Here is a 20,727-nt window from a genome sequence, read left to right on the forward strand (position 1 = left end):
TATTCCTAACAGATATGAATTACAGAATCACACAGTGCAGAAGAGGCCCTTCCGTCCATCAGGTCTGCACCGACATGTGAAAGACACCTGACTTACCTACATCATCCCATTGACCAGCACTTGTACCATAGCCTTGAATGTTATGACATGTCAAATGCTCAACCAGGTACTTTATAAAGTACCCGCCTCTCCCACCCTCCCAGGCAGTGCATTCCAGATCATCACCAACTTCTGGGTTAAACAAAAACCTTTCCTCTCATTTCCTCTCCCCCCCCACCCCCCCATTTCCACTGCACTTTCTACACAAATGCTTCCTGGCATTACCCTGAATGGCTTTACTCTAATGTTAAGGTTATGTCCCTTAGTTCTGGACCTTCTCACCTCTGCTCCCCCACCATAGAAAACAGTTTCTATTCCGTCAAGTCTTTTAATCGCATTAAACACATCAATTAGCTCAACCCTTAATCTTCTATGCTTTTATCATTGTGGTGAATCTGTGTTGCATCCCCTTCAAGGTCAAATAATTTACAGTACAGAAAGAGGCTATTCAGGCCATCGAGTCTGCACCGGTCCTTGGAAAGAGCACCCACCCAATCCACACGCCTCCACCCTATCCCCATAACCCAACCTAACTTTTGTTTTTAGATAGTAAACACAATTTAGCACGGCCAATCCACCTAGCCTGCACATCTTTGGACTGTGGGAGGAAACCGGAGGACCCAGAGGAAACTCACGCAGACACGGGGAGAACATGCAGACTCTGCACAGTGACCCAAGTCGAGAATCGAACCTGGGAGCCTGGCGCTGTGAAGCAACCGAGCTAACCACTGTGCTACCGTGCTGCCCTTAATATATTCTTCCAGAGATGCAGTAGCCAGAACTGGGAACAATATACCAGATGGGGACAAACAAAGCTTTATATAATTATACATAACTTCTCCCCTTTTTTTTCCTGCCCCTTGAGATAAAGGCCATCTGTTTTTCCACCCGTGTTCAGTGATTTCTGTAAGTGGACCTCTAAATCTCTCTGCTCCTCACCATTTAGAAAATACCCTGCTTTGTCATTGTTGGATCCAAAGAGAATGACCTCATATCTTTCACATTATATTCCACCTGTACAGTTTTGCCTGCTCACTGGATCTATCAATATCCCTTTGCAACTGTTTGCTTTCATCTCGAGAAATAAAGTCGAGTGGCAAACAGTAAAGTGGAGCTGAGACCACAACCAGATCAGCCATAACCTTACTGAATGGCGGAGCAGACTCAACAGGCTGAATGGCCTACTCTGGCTCCCAAGGCATGTCACTCTGTCCTCTCACCTTTGGAACCTGTGTATAAACCACTCCAGATTAATGCGTAAAAGTCATTTTTTTCCTCCCTGCTGGCTGCTCAGGTCCTAATTGAAATGAATTGGGAGTGGTAGTTGGGTAATCAACTTTTGGGTGTGGGATTAAAAATACAAAATTGTCCAGAATTTACCTAGTGTAGACACTATGGAAAGTCCATTGTTGGTGTGGTAAACGGAAGCTTTTCTGAGTTTGTTTGAGATAAGGCTATCTTGTTGCCATAGAGTAGGGCAGTGTAAATCCACCCCATGCCAAATATGCTGTGTATGGGCTTATTACTGATACTGAAATGGCGCAGGTGTTCCATTTCCCAGTTCTTACAGCCAGCATTTGATGGAAACAAAACTCCTCTCCTCCATCTATCAAACACATGGAAATTAACAGCATCAACAATATCCCATAATTATATAACATCCACCATTAACACTGCAAAATGTCCAAAACTGCTTTATGTGAGTGTTATCAAACAAAATTTGACCCCGATATTCAAAGGAACAGGTTTAAAGGAGTGTCTTAACGGTGGAGAGAGGCAGAGATTTAAGGAGGAAATTTCAGGCACTAGAACTGGCATGTCATGCTACAGTTGTATGGAACCTTGGTACGGCTGCACTTGGAATATTGCGCACAGTTCTGGTCGCCACACTATCAGAAGGGTGTAGAGGCTTTGGAGATGGTGCAGAGGAGGTTTACCAGGATGTTGCCTGGTCTGGAGAGTGTTGAATGGAGTGGCTGAATAGACTCGGACTGTTCTCATTAGAAAGACAGAGGTTGAGGGGTGACCTGATAAAGGTCTACAAGATTATGAGGGGCATGGATAGAGTGGATGGGCAGGCACTCTTTCCCAGGTTGGAGGGGTCAGTCACCAGGGGCCATAGGTTTAAGGTCCGTGGGGCAAATTTTAGAGGAGATGTGCGGGGCAGGTATTTTTACGCAAAGGGTGGTGAGTGCCTGGAACGTGTTACCAGGGGAGGTTGTGGAAGCAGATACATTAATGGTGTTCAAAAGGCATTTTGACAAATACATGGATAGGATGGGTACAGAGGGATGCGGCACAAGGAAGTGCTGAGGGTTTTGGCAAAGGTTGGCATGACCGGTACAGGCTTGGAGGGCCGAAGGGCCTGTTCCTGTGCTGTTTTGTTCTTTAGAAGACACCAGTAGCAAACATTATTAACTTTGCTGTTGCTGAATGAGTGGATTTGAGAACTTTAATTTCAATTTTTATGGAGCTATGCAAGTAATACAGTTGGTGTAGAATTATTGGCTGTGCCTTGTTATAAACAACTGTAGAGACACAAATTCCAAGTATTAACGAGCACAATGTCATCACAATAGTGGTCAGAACAAGGGAGATAGAAATATAGCACCCATTCCTGAAACCTCTCCAAGCACCTTATATTTTACATTTCCAGTTAAGGGGCAATTTAGAGTGGTCAATCCACCTACATCTGGGTTGTGGGGGTGAGACCCACGCAGACATGGGGAGAATGTGCAAACTCCACATGGACAGTGACCCGGGCCAGAATTTTAATTCTCTCTGTCTTATGCATGCCAATTGCCACCTAATTTTCAAATCTTCATTAAATGGCCAGGGTGGGAGCTTTTGGAAGAAAATACTTGGCACCGAATACTTCCCATAAGCAGCTTACAGTATCCACCTTCCCCAAGTAGCATATTAATAAATAATAGTAGTCTTGTTTTTGTTGGAATTTTACCTCATCCAATATTAGCCTGAGGATTCTGAAGCTGGCTGCCCATACTGCCACCCCTGACCATTCTCTGGAGTTTAGTATTAAATCTGAAGAGCCAGCATGGAGAAAAAGTGTGTTGTAATGATTTTGTACTTGTAGATGTCTTGAACTCTTTGTAAATAGGCTATGATACAATATTTAATCAAATATGGTAGTAACGTCGAGAAAAAGAATCCAATACATGATTGACCTTTACTTTCTACTTTATGAACAGGGCATCTAGTTTGGAAAGCTTTGACACTCTCTGGTGCTTCCACTGGAATGGCAAATAAATGTCCTTTGGTTAGATTCATTTACTGTTTTATTTCATCTCTGGGATTAAAATTTCAAGTTACCATGTTATTAGACTAGTGTGCCCAGTGATTTTTGTGGCTGCTTTAACTGTTACATTGAAACTAATTTCACCCCATATCTGATTTTACCAATTTTGGTGTATGATACAATCTGGAGCAGAACATGTTTGCACATCCTAAAGTTGGCATAATTAGCGTTTAAGTATTATAGGATTTTGCAGCTATTTATCAGAATCCCATCTTATTATCTTAACACAATCTAAACTCTGTATTTGCATTTCAAACTTTGAATTCCAAGTTTAAAGTTTTGTCTTTTTTTTAAATGGTGGTTTTAGCTATTATTTCAAGCTTCTATTTCCCAGCAACATATTAGGAATATTATCCAGTCGCATTGAGGCCGATCAACAGCATAGTAACCACCAATAGCACAGTGTCAAAAATCAGCTGGAGGTACCTATTCCTCCATTGACAAAGATTTACATAAAGCTACCACAGGACTCATTCTGAATTAATTAAGTCTCATTGAGACTCATCAACATTTCATGAAATGACAGAGACTCTCCGAGATTGCATGAGGTCTTCTTTATACCCTTCCACGGGATATGGGTGTTGCCCATTCCTAGTTGTTTTGAAGAAATGGTGGTGTGCCATCTTCTTGATCCATATGATTTTATTCCGGTTGAGAAGGAAATCATCAAAGCAGTCAGTAAGAAAGTAGGAAGCTTTAACAGCAGAATGAAAACCAATCATTACCAATCCATACTGCTCATTGACCTGAAACACAAAGTGCTTTTCCACATCTTATCCTTTATCTTTAAATATGAATCAAACTTACAATAGTCATACATGCCACCTTCTGATCCTCATCTTTGCTTCTGTCCATCTATCTGTAATTCACTTGCTGCTATGAGTTTAGGCAGTGCATGTTGCTACATAGCAGGCACTTCTAACAACCTAAATTTCAGGCTTTTGTGGGGAAAGAGTCATTCAGTAGTAACAATAAGATCTAATTTGATGCTAATATCTGGAAGTATTAAAATCTAAAAGTGCCACTTTAGTGTGCTTATGGGTAAAAATATATCTGCCAATACCAAAAGACACTATACAGTACAGCCCTACCTAGTTCTGTATATAAGCAGCATGTGGTACCTTCTTAACAGCATGTTCAAACTGGTTACAATCGGAAGCTGCATGATGTTTTGCAGTGGGGTTACATTTAATTATGTAAAGGAACCAAAACTGTATTTTGTATTGGGGTGCCTGCAATACTTCGGCTGTCTTCCAGTGCATGCAGATATATGCTGTGAACACTTCGTCCTGATGTTGCCTATAAAGCGATACCACACATAATTCTGTCTCGCTCTGTTGATTTAAAGTAGTAAAATGAGGTGGTTCTGGTGGTGGATGGTGTGTGCCTTCGAGATTACACTGTGTTACTTGCACGCACGCACACACAATCACAGGGAATTTGAGCGCCAACTCTGCCTTTCAGGTTTCACGCAGGCCTAACCATCGTAAGGATAACCCGAGTCAAACAGCAGAACCTTCAGCTGTTTACCCTTTTCTGCCCCGAGCTATAACGACCAGCACTGAAGCCAAGTGGGCGCACCGAAGGAAAAGATCAAACTAAAAGCTTGGCTAAAGACCTGGCAGTGGAAAACGCATCCATCAAGGGATACATCCAGCGATGTAAGGAGCCGCAAACGATTCCCAAATTACTATAATATTTTTTACAGTTAAAAAAAAACATTTTAAAAGAGGCGCGTGACGGCAGTTAACTGTCAACTCGGCCGCCATGTTCTCTGGGTGTGCCGGCGCCATATTGGATGGGGAAATCTGTTTACCGCCGGTTTTGAAGTTGGTTTCAATCCTACCTACACTCACCTTAATTTAGCCTCTTGTCTCGAGTCGGTACGCAAGCCCACTCTGGGAATCAATTGCCGAATAGACAAACTGGAACCGTCTGCTACATCTCTCTGGGCCTGTCGGCGAAATAATCACCCTGACATACCTAACCTGGGCTGCAGGTGAGGGGAGGGGATGTGATGCTTCCCGTGCTTTTCCTTTAAAGGCAGTCAACACAAGCAATAATACATCTTAAAAGGTGGGCAAATGAAAAATCTGCGAGTAAAACTAGTGGAAGCTAGGAAGAGGGAGTTGCTGAGGAATTTATAAGCGCCAACTCTGCCTCGAAGGAGCTGCAAAGGAATGCCGGAACGAAGCAGAGGGGGGACAACAAAAAAGTGAAATGGGGAGACACTTGGTAATAAAGTTTACACGAAAGAGGGCAAACAGGAGAAAGACCGTCGATGACCGAGGCAGACCAGATTACGATGGAGGCGCAAAGTTGTTTTTGCAAAGGAGTGTTCAAAAATGCAGATACATCAGAAGCTAGGTGAGTTGTAAATAAAGGATTATAGCCTCCGAGAGTAAGTAAGATGCCAGAAGAGGGTAGGTAATGGGTGGTAATTTTTGTTGCACCTGCCAGACGACTGGATATTCCCGCCCAAGGTCAACTGACCATCCCATTTGTGGCGATCGTGTGGCTGGCATGGCTGAAAAATCCAGCCCAATAACTTGCATTGATATAGCACTTTTAATACAGTGAATTGTCCCAAGGTGCTTCACAAGAGCATTACTTTAGGCCAAAGAAGGAGATATTAGGGAAATGATCAGGTTTTGGCCAAAGTGGCAGGCTTTTAAGAGTGTTTTAAAAGAAAAGAGACAAGTCAAGACTTGAAGAGATATGGGGCCTAGGCAGCTGAAAACAGAATTGGAGGAGTGCAGAGATCTTGTGATTGTCCCAGGCATTCCAAGGTCCTTGACACCCACCCTATCAACTTTTCAGAGCATTGTCCATCTCAAGGGGTCAACACCGCATCAACGCCATGTGGAGAGGCATTGCAATTCTTTAGATGAGTCATAGTGTACTAACAGGTTTGAGAAATGCAGCAATTGTTTCATTCTGTTGAAAGGTTCTTCCCGGGAAGTCTTCTAAGAGCAATGATGGTGTTTCTTTGGCAGTATATACAAGGGGACAAGTTTGGTTAAGAATAAATGTCCATAGATACCATCCCCAAAAATGATTGTCTTCGATAGGGTGTAAACTTTATGCGTCTAATCTCTTTAACGGCAACACTGCAGAGTGAGGGTCACATGGCGTGGGTGACTCTTATTCTGCTGTGTTGCCCTTAAAAGTGTCAATCACCACAGGAGGTTGTTGAGATAGTGTGTGGAAAAGCCATCTAGGGATTTGGAAACCAGGATGAGAACTTTAAAATTCACGAATTGCTGAACTGGCCATTGAGCACAGGGATGGTGAGTGAATGGAACCTGGTGTGAGTTGAGACATGAACCGCAGAGTTTTTGAAGAGCTCCCGTTTACAGAAGAGGGAAGACTGGAAGTAGGCCATAGAAAAGTGTTAAAATGGTCAAGTTTTGAGCTAACAAGTACATGGATGTTCAGTAGCACAAGAGCTGAAGTAGAATGGAGTCGAGTGATGTTATGGAGGTTAGAAAAGGCTGCAATGACATGTATGTGTGGTTAGGTGGTCACCTTCAAGTAAAAATGACACCTCGGTTGCAAGCGATCTGATTTTAACCTCAAAATAGTTGCCAGGGCGAGACATGGAGCCAGTGGTTAGGGAATTAACTTTGTGACAGCGACTGAAGATGATGCTTTGCTATTTCCAATAATTATTTAGAGCAAATTTCTGCCCTTCCATTACTGGATTTTAGACAAACAGACTATTTGGAGAGTAAGGCGGTAGTGAGGTAGATTTGCACATCATCAATGAACATGTGAAAACTGTTGTGCTTTTGGATGATACTGACGTGCAGTATGTAGATGAGAAATGTAAGGATAAACATTGGGGGTGCCTCAGAGGTGACGGTGCATGATAAGGAAGAGAAACCATTGCTGGGGATTCTCTGGCTATGACTGGTCAGAAAAAAATGCAACCAGGTGAATGCATTCCCTCCCAACTGGACAGATTTAGGGTGATATTGGATAACATTGATATTGTCAAAAACTACAGATGGATCAGGTAGGAGGAGGGGGTGTTTGCTTTTGTCAGTCACATGGAATGTCATTTGTGACTTTGAGAAGATCCACTTTGGTACTGTGACAGGGATGGAAACCTGATTGCAGGAATTCAAACATGGAGTTTCAGAAAAGATGGCTATGGACTTGGAAGGCGACAAATGGTTGAAGGACTTTAGAACATAGAACAGTGCAGCACAGTACAGGCCCTTCGGCCCACGATGTTGTGCCGACCACTTATCCTAATCTAAGATCAGCCTAACCTACACCCCTTCAATTTACTGCTTAAATGTCCCTAATAACTCTGACTCCACCACCTCCGCTGGCAGTGCATTCCACACACCCACCACTCTCTGTGTAAAGACCCTACCTCTGACATCTCCCCTATACCTTCTTCCAATCACCTTAAAATGATGTCCCCTCGTGACGGCCATTTCCGCCCTGGGGAAAAGTCTCTGGCTATCCACTATATCCATGCCTCTCATCACCTTGCACACCTCTATCAAGTCACCTCTCTTCCTTCTTCACTCCAGTGAGAAAAGCCCTAGTTCCTCAACCTTTCTTCATAAGACATGCCCTCCAGTCCAGGCAGCATCCTGGTAAATCGCCTCTGCACCCTCTCCAAAGCATTCACATCCTTCCTATAATGAGACAACTAGAACTGGACACAATATTCCAAGTGTGGTCTAACCAGGGCTTTATAAAGCTGCAGCAAAACCTTGCGGCTCTTAAACTCAATCCCCCATTAATGAAAGCCAATATACCATACGCCTTCTTAACCCCATCAACCTGGGTGGCAACTTTGAGGGATCTGTGTGGACCCCAAAATCCTTTTGTTCCTCTACACTTCCAAGAATCCTACCTTTAACCATGTATTCAGCATTCACATTCGACCTTCCAAAATGAATCACTTCACATTTATCTAGGTTGAACTCCATCTGCCACTTCTCAGCCCAGCTCTGCATCCTTTCAATGTCCTGTTCTAAACTGCAACAGCCCTCAACACTATCTACAACTCCACCAACCTTTGTGTCATCGGCAAACTTACTAACCCACTCTTCCTCTTCCTCATCCAAGTCATTTATAAAAACCACAAAGAGCAGAGGTCCCAGAACAGATCCCTGCGGGACACCACTGGTCACCGACCTCCAGACGGAATACTTTCCATCCACTACCACTCGCTGTCTTCCTTCGGCCATCCAATTCTGTATCCAGACAGCCAAATTTCCATGTAGCCCACGCCCCATAACCTTGGGGAGGAAGAGGGAGTTTGGAGATGGGACACTAGTTTTCAAGGATGAATTTATTTTTGAGAAGAAGGGTGGCAACACAAGATTTGAATTTGGCAGAGTACTCGAGAACAGAGAAGTGTTAGTTAATAAGAAAATAATGTAGCCAGGAAGGGAAATTGGGTGTTTAGTAGTTTATTGGGAATTGGGCCTAGAGCAGTAGGTGAGTCTTTTGGAAAAGATGAGCTCAGAGAGAAAATGAGAGGAGAGAAGACTGTGAAACGTACAGTCCATGGGCCAAGCCCACTGACAATGTCCACCCATTCCCTCCCCACCCCCAGAGCTCCCTCCACGGCCCAACCAGATCAGCCCATCCCTCATACCATTCTGACAGTGTGCAAGTTCAGAGCTAGGGAAAGGGGAGCTAAGAAAACAGAGAATGTTACAGCATGTAGGAACTATGAAAAATAAAAAACGGATGATTTCAACCTAACTGACACAAGTGCAAGGAGATGCGGGTGGAGGAGACAGGATGGAGAGGTTTATGAAGATGATTTGTAGCAGAGGGAAAAAAAACAAGGGTTATCTTTGCATTCCAGGATGATTCTAGATTTGTTAACAATTTTGGCAAAAGGAGAGGTGGACCTGGGAGCGCTTTTTTTTCCAGCCAGAAGTAGTGAATGGCTAAACCAGTTGTCTGTCATATCTGTTTAAGTTTGCGTCTCCTGGACTTAAGGGTATGAAGATGAGGGCTGAACCAGGTGAGCAGCTAGGATGAGAGAATGTATTTGTTTTAATAGGGCGGGGCATCAAAGGTGGGAGTGAGGACTTGATGAGCAGATTGGTAGCTGCAGAAATGTTGTGAATGCATGGACAAAGGCATACAATTGGGTTTTTGTAAGTGAATTGCGAAAAAGCTTTTTCTAGGTCAAACATGCATGTAGAGTTAGGAGATGGAAGGGGTTTGTGGGTTAAGGATGATGCAAGGACGTGATCAGAGATACTCTTATCTGTGATTACCATGATGGAAATAACAAGGACATGTGAGATGACAAGATCAAGGGACTGGCAATGAAAAAAGGTTGGGGAGTTGATATGGTGATTAGGGTTGAGGGAGGATAAGAGGACACTGAACTCTGAAGAGGGAATGTGTGATGAATTGAATTGGAGGTTGAAATCAGCAGGATAAGATGGTGCAGAGGTTGAGAGGAAGAAAGCAGAGAAGGTATCTCGGTTAGAAAATGTTTTAGTTCATGGGTGGACATTCGAGAATGAGGATTTTAAATGAGAAAGTGAGATGGGTGGAAGAAGGTGAGATTCTCAAAGGAGTAGAAAGTGCTAGAGGAGTAGGAGACAGACTAAGGTGTGATTTGCTGATAAGATCCACATTGCCACCATGACAGTTAACCCAAGTAAACCATGGTAATCCATATAACATTTTACACTTAGACTTTCAAAAGACATCTGATAAATTTCTAAGTGAAAGAATAATAATTCAACTCTAAATTGTAGAAATTTTAGGTCAAAACCTGGGATACAGATTGGCCTAGAGATTATTGTTTTTCAATATTGTGCATCTTGCATCCTTCGGAAAAATAAGACAGGACTCCTGTTTAATACCTCATCCAAATGATGGCACCTTCTATAAGTGTAGTACTCTCAGTACTGCACTGGAGTGGACTCGAACACAAAACCTTATGATTCAGAGACAAAAATGCTACCTGCAAAAGATTTACAGAAGGAACCGTAGCTTACTGCTGACAAATGTTAGGTTTTGCACAGGGTCAGGAAAAAAATGCCTCCTAAGGATACAATAAGTGGTTTGGATTAACACAGGGTGACTTGAAATATACCAGGTGCAACGGTAAACATGTCACTTTCAATGCCCAGCAAAACACTTAAAGCAAAGGGAATACTGGATTATAAAATGGGTAATTCCACAACCCGGTGGTGCTTCTAGTTGAAAGCTATACTGACAGGAAGTATGAGTCAGAAACAAAACTACAACCTGATAGCCCAGATTCTGCTTTCTACTGGAATTAAAGAATGGTAGAGCCATTCTAAAAGCGAAAGTAAGAATCTCTAAGTTTATGCTAAGCTCCAGATACCCTGGTCAGGGCAGAACTGCAGTTCAGTTCTGACCACTAGGCCACAGTAAATACCTACAATATCTGCATTTCAGGAGGGTTCAGAGAAGAACAATACAACCAATCCTAAATGTGAAGAGCCAAGAAGTAAGATTGGAGAGATTAAATCTCTGCAGTTTTGACAGGAGACTCCTTCTCGAGATGTCTAAAATATTAAATGCCTGTGCAGAAGGCATGTCCAGATAGTCCTTCAACATAATGGCATAAAATAGGGCTACCGCACATTCTCCCCGTGTCTGTGTGGGTCTCAGCCCCACAACCCAAAGATGGGTAGGGTAGGTCGATTGGCCACACTAAATTTCCCCTTAATTGGAATTTAAAAAAAAAAATAGGGCTACAGATATAAATTAATGAAAAATTAAATAATAATAATAATTGCATATTGTCACAAGTAGGCTTCAATGAACTTGCTGTGAAAAGCCCCTAGTCGCCACATTCCAGCGCCTGTTCGGGGAGGCCAGTACGGGAATTGAACCCGCGCTGCAGGCCTTATTCTGCATTACAAGCCAGCTGCTTAGCCCACTGTGCGAAACCAGCCCCTATGGATATTAGAAAAAGCTTAAAATATTTATTTTAAATAATAAGGTAGGGTAGTAGAGATAAGACCACTAAAGAAACTTCAAATGTAAAGACTGAAAAGCTTCGTTGGATTGAGTGATCTGTTCATATTTTGACTTTTCTTGTGTCATAGTTTGGTCGTCAACATGATTAAATAGGGGACCGATAGAACTAAGAGACATGGAAATTTTTCATTCCACAGCACAGGCTGGTTTGAACCTGGATTCTAGAGATGAAAGGTAGTACACAGTGTAGCTCAAAGCACCATGTTGTCTCACCCACTGTGACATCAAGTCCCAGAAATGGGTTATTCATTGAGCAGAAGTGTCTGACATAGCAGAGGGGCAACGTGTTTTCTGTCAGTAAGTAATCTCTTTCCCCACAACATTGTGTACAATTATGAAAAAGTTAGTGAAATATTGATTAATTTCTGTCCATCTTTAATTCCAATGGAAGACTGTCTGAATTGCAGTAAAACATGTTGTAATGATTAGCTTGTTATAGTCTGATAGATCTTTGACGTAACATCATACATCTGCATCCAAGCTGGGTAAAAGTACACACTTTACATTAAAGAATAGTAAGATTGAATTCAATCAATTCATGGCAATGGAGGAGAAATTATATGTAAATTTAAATGCATACTTTATTCCAGTGAAGCCGTTTTGCTTAGTCATGGACTATTGATGAGTCAGATTGCTCCCAAACCACTGTCAATATGCTTCTCAGCTAGATTCTGTTAGATTTACATCAGAACAATCCAGTGGAAACCTTTTAAAACCATCTACCCTACCCCTCCCCCCACCCCTGGCCTACCCGTCCTTTGGAAGTTATCCATTCTTTGAAGCATCTCCAGAAAATACTCTTTAAGATCAGAGACTGCACTGAACAGTACGTTGAGCTGCATCTCTCTACTGACATCACCCACATCCTTCAGAGATTTTCTGTTCTTGTTTCCTGACCCATTACTCATCATTAATGAAATCAAAAGGTATCCTTATAAGCTAATAAATAAAGGTGGCCCACCTTGCTTAAAGTGTGTGTGACTGGACACAGGGATGCCTTTGAGCTGACATCGGGATATATGGGATAAGGGCAGGCAGGAGTTTCACTGACCCAAACATCCCGCCACTAGTTAATCTACTCGCCTTTCTTGGATAAGACCCCATTTCCTGTGTCAGATGAGATAGCAGTAGCACGGTGACGCAGTGATCGATCCCAGGTTCGATCATGGCTCTGGGTCACTGCCTGTATGGAGTTTACACATTCTCCCCTTGTTTGCGTGGGTTTCGCCCCCATAACCCAAAGATGTGCAGGGTAGGTACATTGGCCAGGCTAAATTGCCCCTTAATTGGAAAAAATGAATTGGGCACTCTAAATATGTAAAAAAAAATAAAAAGAGATAGCAGTAGCAAAAATATTGCACCTGATTGAAGGCTACACACTTTTTTGAATAAGAAGCAGCAATACAATGCAGCAATGAGTAAGGATAGCACTCAAAGGGTGGTAAGCAGCAGAAAAGGATCCCAGGTGTATAGGTTTCAGAAGCTGAAATGTCTTTTGGCTTTTTTAATTTTACTATTCTACCATACACGGATGGGAAGAGTCTGAATCTACCAAGATTTGGACACCGTTATTTCAATGTGAAGACTTATTAAGAACCGGTATGACGTTCCCTGTCGGCATATCCTTGTGTGCCATTATGAGGAGGAAGGGGGAGTGGTGGTGTGGTGATAATCCAGATGCCCAGGCTACTACTATGGGCTTATGAGTTCAAAACCCATTTTGGCAGCTGGTGCAATTTAAAAATTCAATTAGTTAATACAATCAGAATAAATTGGCTAGTCTCAATACTAAGGGATAAGGAGATATTTTGGGATGGTGGAGTTGAGGTGGAAAGGATGTCCCGAGGTGTGGTACATTGGCGAGACCATGCAGACACTGCGACAACAGATGAACGGACATTGCGTGGCAATCACCAGCCAAGAATGTTCCCTTCCATTCAGGGAACACTTCAACAGTCAAAGACATTCAGCCTCTGATCTTTGGTTAAGCATTCTCCTAGGCGGCCTTCAGGACACACAACAACGCAGAATCGCCGAGCACAAACTGATAGCCAAGTTCCTCATGCTTGAGTACGGCCTCAACCGGGACCTTGGATTCATGCCTCACTACATTTAACCCTCCACCATCTGGCCTGAGCTTGTGAAGTCCTATCAACTAGGGGGATAGAGTGAACATTCAGAGACTATTTCCTTGGATGGATGTAGCTGTTACAAGGGGGCATAACTATTAGATTCAGGGTGGGAGATATTGAAGGGATGTCCGAGGGTGGTTCTTTACTCAGAGATTGGTTAGAGTGTGGAATGGACTGCCTGCTGTGATAATGGATTTGGACACTTTAGGAACTTTCAAGTGGTTATTGGATAGGCACATGGAGCACACCAGAATGACAGGGAGTGGGATAGCTTGATCTTAGTTTCTTACAAAGCTCGGCACAACATCGAGGGCCGAAGGTCCTGTTCTGTGCTGTTCTGTTTTATGTGCTATCATGGCTTGAGACAATTCACACCTCTTTAACCTGTGATTATCCCTCTTTCCAAATGCACCATCTAGACCTGTAAAGACTTAATTACCTGCAAAGATTCACATTTAAAGTATCATCTTACATCATTGGCTTTGACTTGACATGCTGTGTTTGTGTAACCTACGTCTTCACTCATCTGATGAAGGAGCTGCGCTCCGAAAGCTAGTGATTCAAAATAAATATGCTGGACGTTAATCTGGTGTTATAAGATTTCTTACTGTGCCCACCCCAGTCCAACACCAGTATCTCCACATCATTTTTGGGTTGTGGGGACGAGATCTACGCAGACACTGGAAGAATTTGCTAACTCCACACAGACAGCGACCCGGGGCCGGGATTGAACATGGGTCCTCAGTGCTGTGAGGCAGCAGTATTAACCACTGTGCAACCATGCTGCTCAGGGCTCCTCCATCAATGAGAAGGGGGATATTTGTGGAGCCTCCTTCTACATTGAGTTGTTTAATTATCCACCACCATTCATGGCTGGATCTGGACTGCAGAGTTTAGATCTGATATGTTGATTGTCGGATCACTTTTCTGTCTATCACTTGTTGCTTCTGCTGTTTGGCATACAACTAGTCCATAGCTTCACCAGGTTGACACCTCATGCCTGGTGTTACTCCTGGCATGACCTCCTGTACTCCACATTGAACCAGAGTCGATCCCCTGGCTTGATGGTAATGGTAGAGTAGGGGATATGCCGGGCCATGAGGTTACAGATTGTGGTTGAGTACAGTTCTGGTGATGGCCCACAGCGCCTCATGGATGCCCAGTCTTGAGTTCCTGGATCTATTTGCAGTCTGATCCATTTAGCACAGTGGTAGTGCCATACAACATGATGGAGGATGTTTCCATAAGGACTGTGCGGTGGTCACTCCTACCGATACAGTCATAGACAGATTTATCTGCAGCAGGCAGGTTGTATCTTTTTCCTTCTTGTTGGTTCTCTCACCACCTCCCACGGTCCCAGTCTAGCAGCTATGTTCTTTAGGACCCAGCCAGCTTGGTCTGTGGTGGTACTATGGAGTCACTCTTGGCGATGGACATTGAAGTCCCCCACTCGGAGTACGTTCTGCGCCCTTGCCACTGTCGGTCACCCTCGGTGCTTCCTTCAAGTGGTGTTCAACACAGATGAATGTTGATTTATCTGCTGAGGGGGGAAAGAAACATAATCGGTACGCGATTTCCTTCCCGTGTTTGACCTGGTGCCGTGAGAGTTTATGGGGTGTAGCGTTGACGTTGAGGATTCCCAGGGCAACTTCCTCCCAAGTGTATACCACTGTGCCACCACTTCTGCTGATTAGACAGGTCATGTCCAGGAATAGTGATGGTTGTACCTGAGACGTTATCTATTAGGTATGAAATCTGTGAGTCTGACTATGTTAGACTGTTTCTTGATTAGGCTGTGAGACAGGTTTCCCGATATTGGCACAAGACAAAGACTTTGCAAGATTGACAAGGTTGGGTTTGCCGTTAATGTTTTGGTGCCTGTTCGCCTGTCCGGTTCAATTCCTTTGTGTTTTCCTTCATGGTGGTTAAATACAACTGTGTAGCTTGCTGGACCATTTCAGAGGCATTAAAGGGTGACCACATTGTGTGAGTCACATGTGGGACAAACCAAGTAAGAACAGCACTTTGCTTCCCTAAAGGACATTAATGAACCAGAGGGATTTTTCTGACAATTGACAATGGTTTCATGGTCATTATTAAACTTTGATGTTCCGGTGACAGGGATGTGTTGAGAAGCTGCACATCAGGTGGCTCTCCTCCCACGAACCTGAAAAGTAGGCTCTTTTCACCCGAAATAGCCCGCTAACACAAAGGAAAAACAACCCCACACCTCTACATTATGAGAGGAAAATGCCAAAACATCCGCGACTCCACAGGCCGCGTGGTTACCAGCAGCTGCTAAAGCCGAGAGAAACAGCCGAGACGGCTGACGCATGAGGCAGCAAAGCACGGGCTTCTCCAGAACATCAGGAAAAAGACAAAAAACAGATATTCAAGCTGCGATCAAGGGTGCGGTTGCAGAAGCTCTGGCGACTGTGCAGGTGGCCCTAGACAAGGCGGAGAGGTGACTGGAAGCCCAGGAAAATACTATTAAAGAGCTAGAAAGAGACGCAACAGATCAGGGGGACCGGATCGTCGTACTAGAGAAAGAGGTGGCGAGGCTGGTCGCAACACAGGGGAGCCTGAAGGGGAAAATCGGCGTTCAAGGGAACCGATCGAGGTGCCAAAACCTACGATTGTGGGCCTGCAAGAAGGTATTGAAGGTAGGAACCCCATGGACTATGTTGCCCAAATGCTGGGCAACCTGTTGGGAAGGAATAGCTTCCCCAACCCACCAGAAATTGACTGAGCACACCAGTCGCTTCGCCCCAAACCGGGGAACAGCCAAGGCCAACCTGGCCAAGTGCTAGGCAGAATTCAATAAGCGCTGTACAAAAGCGGCGTAAAGTTTGGAATGCTGTACCCAGCTAAGCTCTGGTTCACATTCCAAGGTGGGGAGTATTTTTTCACGGCCCCTGCGGATGCAGACAAGTTTGTCTCGGAAAACGGACTAGAGAAATGGCTGCAGGGACAGTGATGAAGAACTCATCGGAAGAGATTTTTACTTTCTGAATTGCCAACGGTGAACCAACATGTTGAACACTTTGCATGGGATTGTACTGACTCGTTCTGGGGACAAGGGAGGAAAGAAAGGAAGGAAGAAGCAAGGGCAGCAGAGCACAGGAGAAGGTGAGGGGAATGACAGATAGGAAGCTCAGGGAACGGGCAACAGGAGGATATACAACTAGCCCAGGGAGGGGGACCTACCACACTAGTGGGGAAGCAAGCACTGGGAAGCATACAGGAAAGAGAGCCTGAGGTGCATCTCCCGCAAGGGGGAAATTGCCTGGCAAGGGGGGGGGGGGGGGGGAGGGTGCAGACATCGGTAACTGGGGGAAGAAACCGGGAGGGGAGGGGGAGAGAAAACACCAAAAAGGGAACAATGGAACAGAGAGAGCAAGGGCATTAGGCTGGCTACAACAAGCCACACACCGCAAGCAACCATTTGGAGAGTCCCTAAACAAAGGGAAACCCCGGAGTGCAAGGGCTCACCCTCATGGCGTATTCACAGTTTGCGGCCATGTTGAGTAGCCTCTGAACAAAGGAAAACCCAGGAGCACAAGAGCCCGTCTTCATGGGGAGAACAGTGACTGCCTCCATTTTGGACGGCCCCCTAACAAAGGGAAATCCCAGAGTGCAGCGGCGCGTCCACCCGGTAAGTATGGTTAATCCCGCAGGAGCGGAGAGACAAAGAAACCCCATTAGGATAGTCACTGGAACATCAGGGGACTCGATGGCCCAATGAAAAGATCCTGTCTTCGCACACCTGAAAAGTTTGAAAGCTGACATAGTCTTCCTCCAAGAGACGCACCTGAGAGAAGGACCGACTGCGGGTAAAGAAGGGCTGAGTGGGACAGACCTACCACTCCTGCTACGGGACGAGGGCCATGGGGTAACCATATTGTTAAATAAGAGGATGGTGTTTATGGCGACAAGGCCAATTACAGACCCAGAGGGACAGTACGTCATGGTCAGCAGTGTCCTAGATGGGGCATCGGTTATACCGATGAACGTGTATGCTCCAAACTGGGACAACATTAAGCTTATTAAAAATACCACAGCAGAAATCCCCGACAGATACACACTGACTAATCATGGCTGGGTGGAGGGGGTGACTTTAACTGTGTACAGGACCCACGGACAGACAGGTCAAATTCCAAAACAGGAAAGAGCTCCAACATGGCAAAAGAAAAGATCCCGGCACATTCGTGGAGCAGATGGGTGCTGTGAACCCATGGCGGTTCACCCACCCAGGAGAGGAGTTCTACTTCTTCTAAGTACACAATGTATATTCACAGATAGATCCTCAATGCCCCCCATGGAAGTTGGACACAGCCCTCCTTGCCGATAAGGCTTTCTGTGAGAAAATACCACAGATCATAGACGAGTATATCACTGATTTTGTTTTAATTTAGAGTACCCCATTCATTTTTTCCAATTAAGGGGCAATTTAGCGTGGCCAATCCACCTACCTTGCACATTTTTGGGTTGTGGGGGCGAAACCCACGCAAACACGGGGAGAATGTGCAAACTCCACACGGACATTACCCAGAGCTGGGATCGAACCTGGGACCTAGGGGTGAAAGTATAACTTATAAAGCACGGAGAGATAGGGAAGAGGGGTTGGCTGGGCAACAGTTAGTTGACACCATACTGGAAGTGGACTGACGATACTCCGAGACCCCGACCGTAGAGCATCTGGCCGAGAGGAAAAATCTACAAATGGACTTTGAACTGCTCTCCATGAGGAAAGCAGTGCACCAACCCCGCCAGCCATGGGGGATCCTGTACAAGCACAGAGACAAAGCCAGCCACCTGCTGGCTCACCAGCCAATAAAGCAGGCAGCTACGAGGGAAATAGCCCAGATTAAGGACAACAGAGGCAAACTAGTAGCGGAGCCGGAGAAAAGCAACTAGGCGTTTGATACCTTCTACCACTGTACACCTCCGAGCCCCCAGCAGGGGATTTTTTAAAAACGTTTTTTAAAATTTAGAGTACCAAATTCCTTTTTTCCGATTAAGGGGCAATTTAGTGTGGCCAATCCACCTAGCTTGCACATTTTTGGGTTGTGGGGGCGAAACCCACTCGATGGACTGTATTTGACTGGGACATCTGTTTGTTATAAGAAGCTCTTACGGACACAGTTATAATGTAAGGAATGCAATGGGGAATAATTTAAAACATACAGTTATGCAACATTTCCATGAGGTACCATTTAACAATGCAATGAAAGGCATGATATACAATAAAAATGACTGGAAACAAAATGACTTAAATACTAATGAAATATTCTGCTGTTGAAAAGGTTGGGCTGAGTGTTAAACCTGAAGAAAGGAGTGAGTATTAGCTCTGCACTGGAAAGGAAAAAGATGTTCGGACCTAAAAGGGAGGCCTTGTTTTTCATGGAACAAACCATGTGGTGTGTGTGCAATTGAGAATGGGAAATAAGACAGGAGAATTAGAGAAGGGTAGCATAAAGGAAGAGAATATGTCTGTGTGTGTGTGATGCAATAAGAAGAATTGCCTGGAGGAGGAGAATGCAGAACTAAGGCAGCAGATGAGTAAGGGCTGAAGGCTAACAAATAGAAAGAGAGGGAAAAGAGGGAACCTTGATAATGTGATAAACATTTTAGAAATTGAAGCATGTTTTTCCAGAATGGTACTTGTGTAGTTGCTTCAGTTGCATTTCTGTGCACAGACCCCAGGAATAACATTCTATCCAAAGAATCAAAAAAAAAATTCACAGCAGGTCAGACAGAGGCTGCCTTTTGCTTTTGCATGGCAGGCCACTTAACCACCTATTGTGTGATCTGTTACGTGTAACTTTTTCTGTTGGGCTTGTATAATGCCAACTTTCGTAACAGTTTCTTAGAGAAGTGTAGATGTGCCAGGTATTATACATTTGGTTGCATTTATTCTCTCCAGGGTTCACTATTGTTAGTTTCCAGGTCCAGGTCAGCACTACTCCCTTGACGGGGGGGCCCTAGAGTACGAGTAGCTACCAAATGGCCTTGCATTGAAATGTTGCATGGGGTCAGGAGGACATTTCCATAATAGGTGAAAGTTCTTAATCAAACTGGAGAGACCTCTCAAATCAGAAAGCCGAGTTTCATGTCTGTACCAGGGCAGGGACAAGCCACTTAATTCAAATATAAACATCCTGTGGGTTTTTTTTTGAACACGGCTCTGCACTGCTTAAGCCTCAAAACGAGTATTGCGTTTTATTCTGGACACTGCACATTTTAGTAAGGATATCATGGCTGTTATATTCCTTGTCTTGTTCTCCAAGATAGCCAGATATGTCGTGTTGACAAAGAATATAAAACTAAGAAGGAGCGAAGATACTGGTTTCACTGCAATTACTGGACTTGAGCCACCATTTTGAATGGGTGCCTTGATCCCAATGTCCCGGGACAGACCACCTCCACAATGCAAATATTAACCCTCCCTTCCCGCCAACAACCCCTCATTAAGGAGGCGCATTCCTCCCCACACAAGGGGAATAACAGGTCACATCCCCTAAACCATACATACATGAGGGTGACCCGATCCTCAGCACCACCCACCAGACCTCCAACAGTGCTAAGTGCTTTCTGCAGTTATAAAGGAGAAGGTGAAACCACTTTGTTGTTTTCAAGTGGATAGCAGCTGTCAATGATAAGAAGAATGTTTATAAACATTGCTTAAGATCAATGGAGGATACTTCAGATGCAGCAGTTTCAGAAGCATGGGGCTGAGGGAGCAAATGTGAGGAAAGGGAAAGTGTTCCTAGCTTGATTCTTCACTGAGCTGTCTGCTCTGCTCATCAGCTGTCAGGCAGAGAAGTACAGAGTGAGAAGGCCACTTCAGAATTTAAACCCGTGGGACCAGAATGAAGATCTTGAACAGAGGGCTGCTTGAGATCACCATGCCAACAGTGATCTTGGTTGCCCAGGGCTGGAAGGGGCAGTCCAGACATGGGAACACCATCCTGGGGGAGTGTCCTTACCCTCCCTGTGCAGCTAGCAGCAGCAGCAGAGGGGCACATGACAATGGGCTGACCCCCTTGACCACCCAGTGGAGTTCCCTGTGGATAGTAGGAGTATAACCTGAGGGGGGGGGGGGGGGGGGGTTGGACAGAGATTTGGACTTCCAGCCCATTAATTTCACTCTAATGAATACAAATC

General features: G+C 44.5%; 1 protein-coding gene across 1 annotated transcript in view; it reads left to right on the forward strand.

Annotated features, from left to right (window-relative positions):
* The first annotated feature begins 5,274 nt into the window (after positions 1 to 5,274).
* LOC119978852 (sodium- and chloride-dependent GABA transporter 1-like) overlaps positions 5,275 to 20,727 on the forward strand; it is a 224,618-nt gene continuing 209,165 nt past the window's right edge. The window contains exon 1 of the mRNA XM_038820860.1: positions 5,275 to 5,782. Coding sequence (XP_038676788.1) covers positions 5,761 to 5,782 — 22 coding nt within the window. The 5' untranslated portion in view covers positions 5,275 to 5,760. The remainder of the gene's footprint in view (positions 5,783 to 20,727) is intronic.

The sequence above is a fragment of the Scyliorhinus canicula genome, chromosome 1 (assembly GCF_902713615.1).
Source record: "Scyliorhinus canicula chromosome 1, sScyCan1.1, whole genome shotgun sequence".
NCBI lineage: Eukaryota > Metazoa > Chordata > Chondrichthyes > Carcharhiniformes > Scyliorhinidae > Scyliorhinus > Scyliorhinus canicula.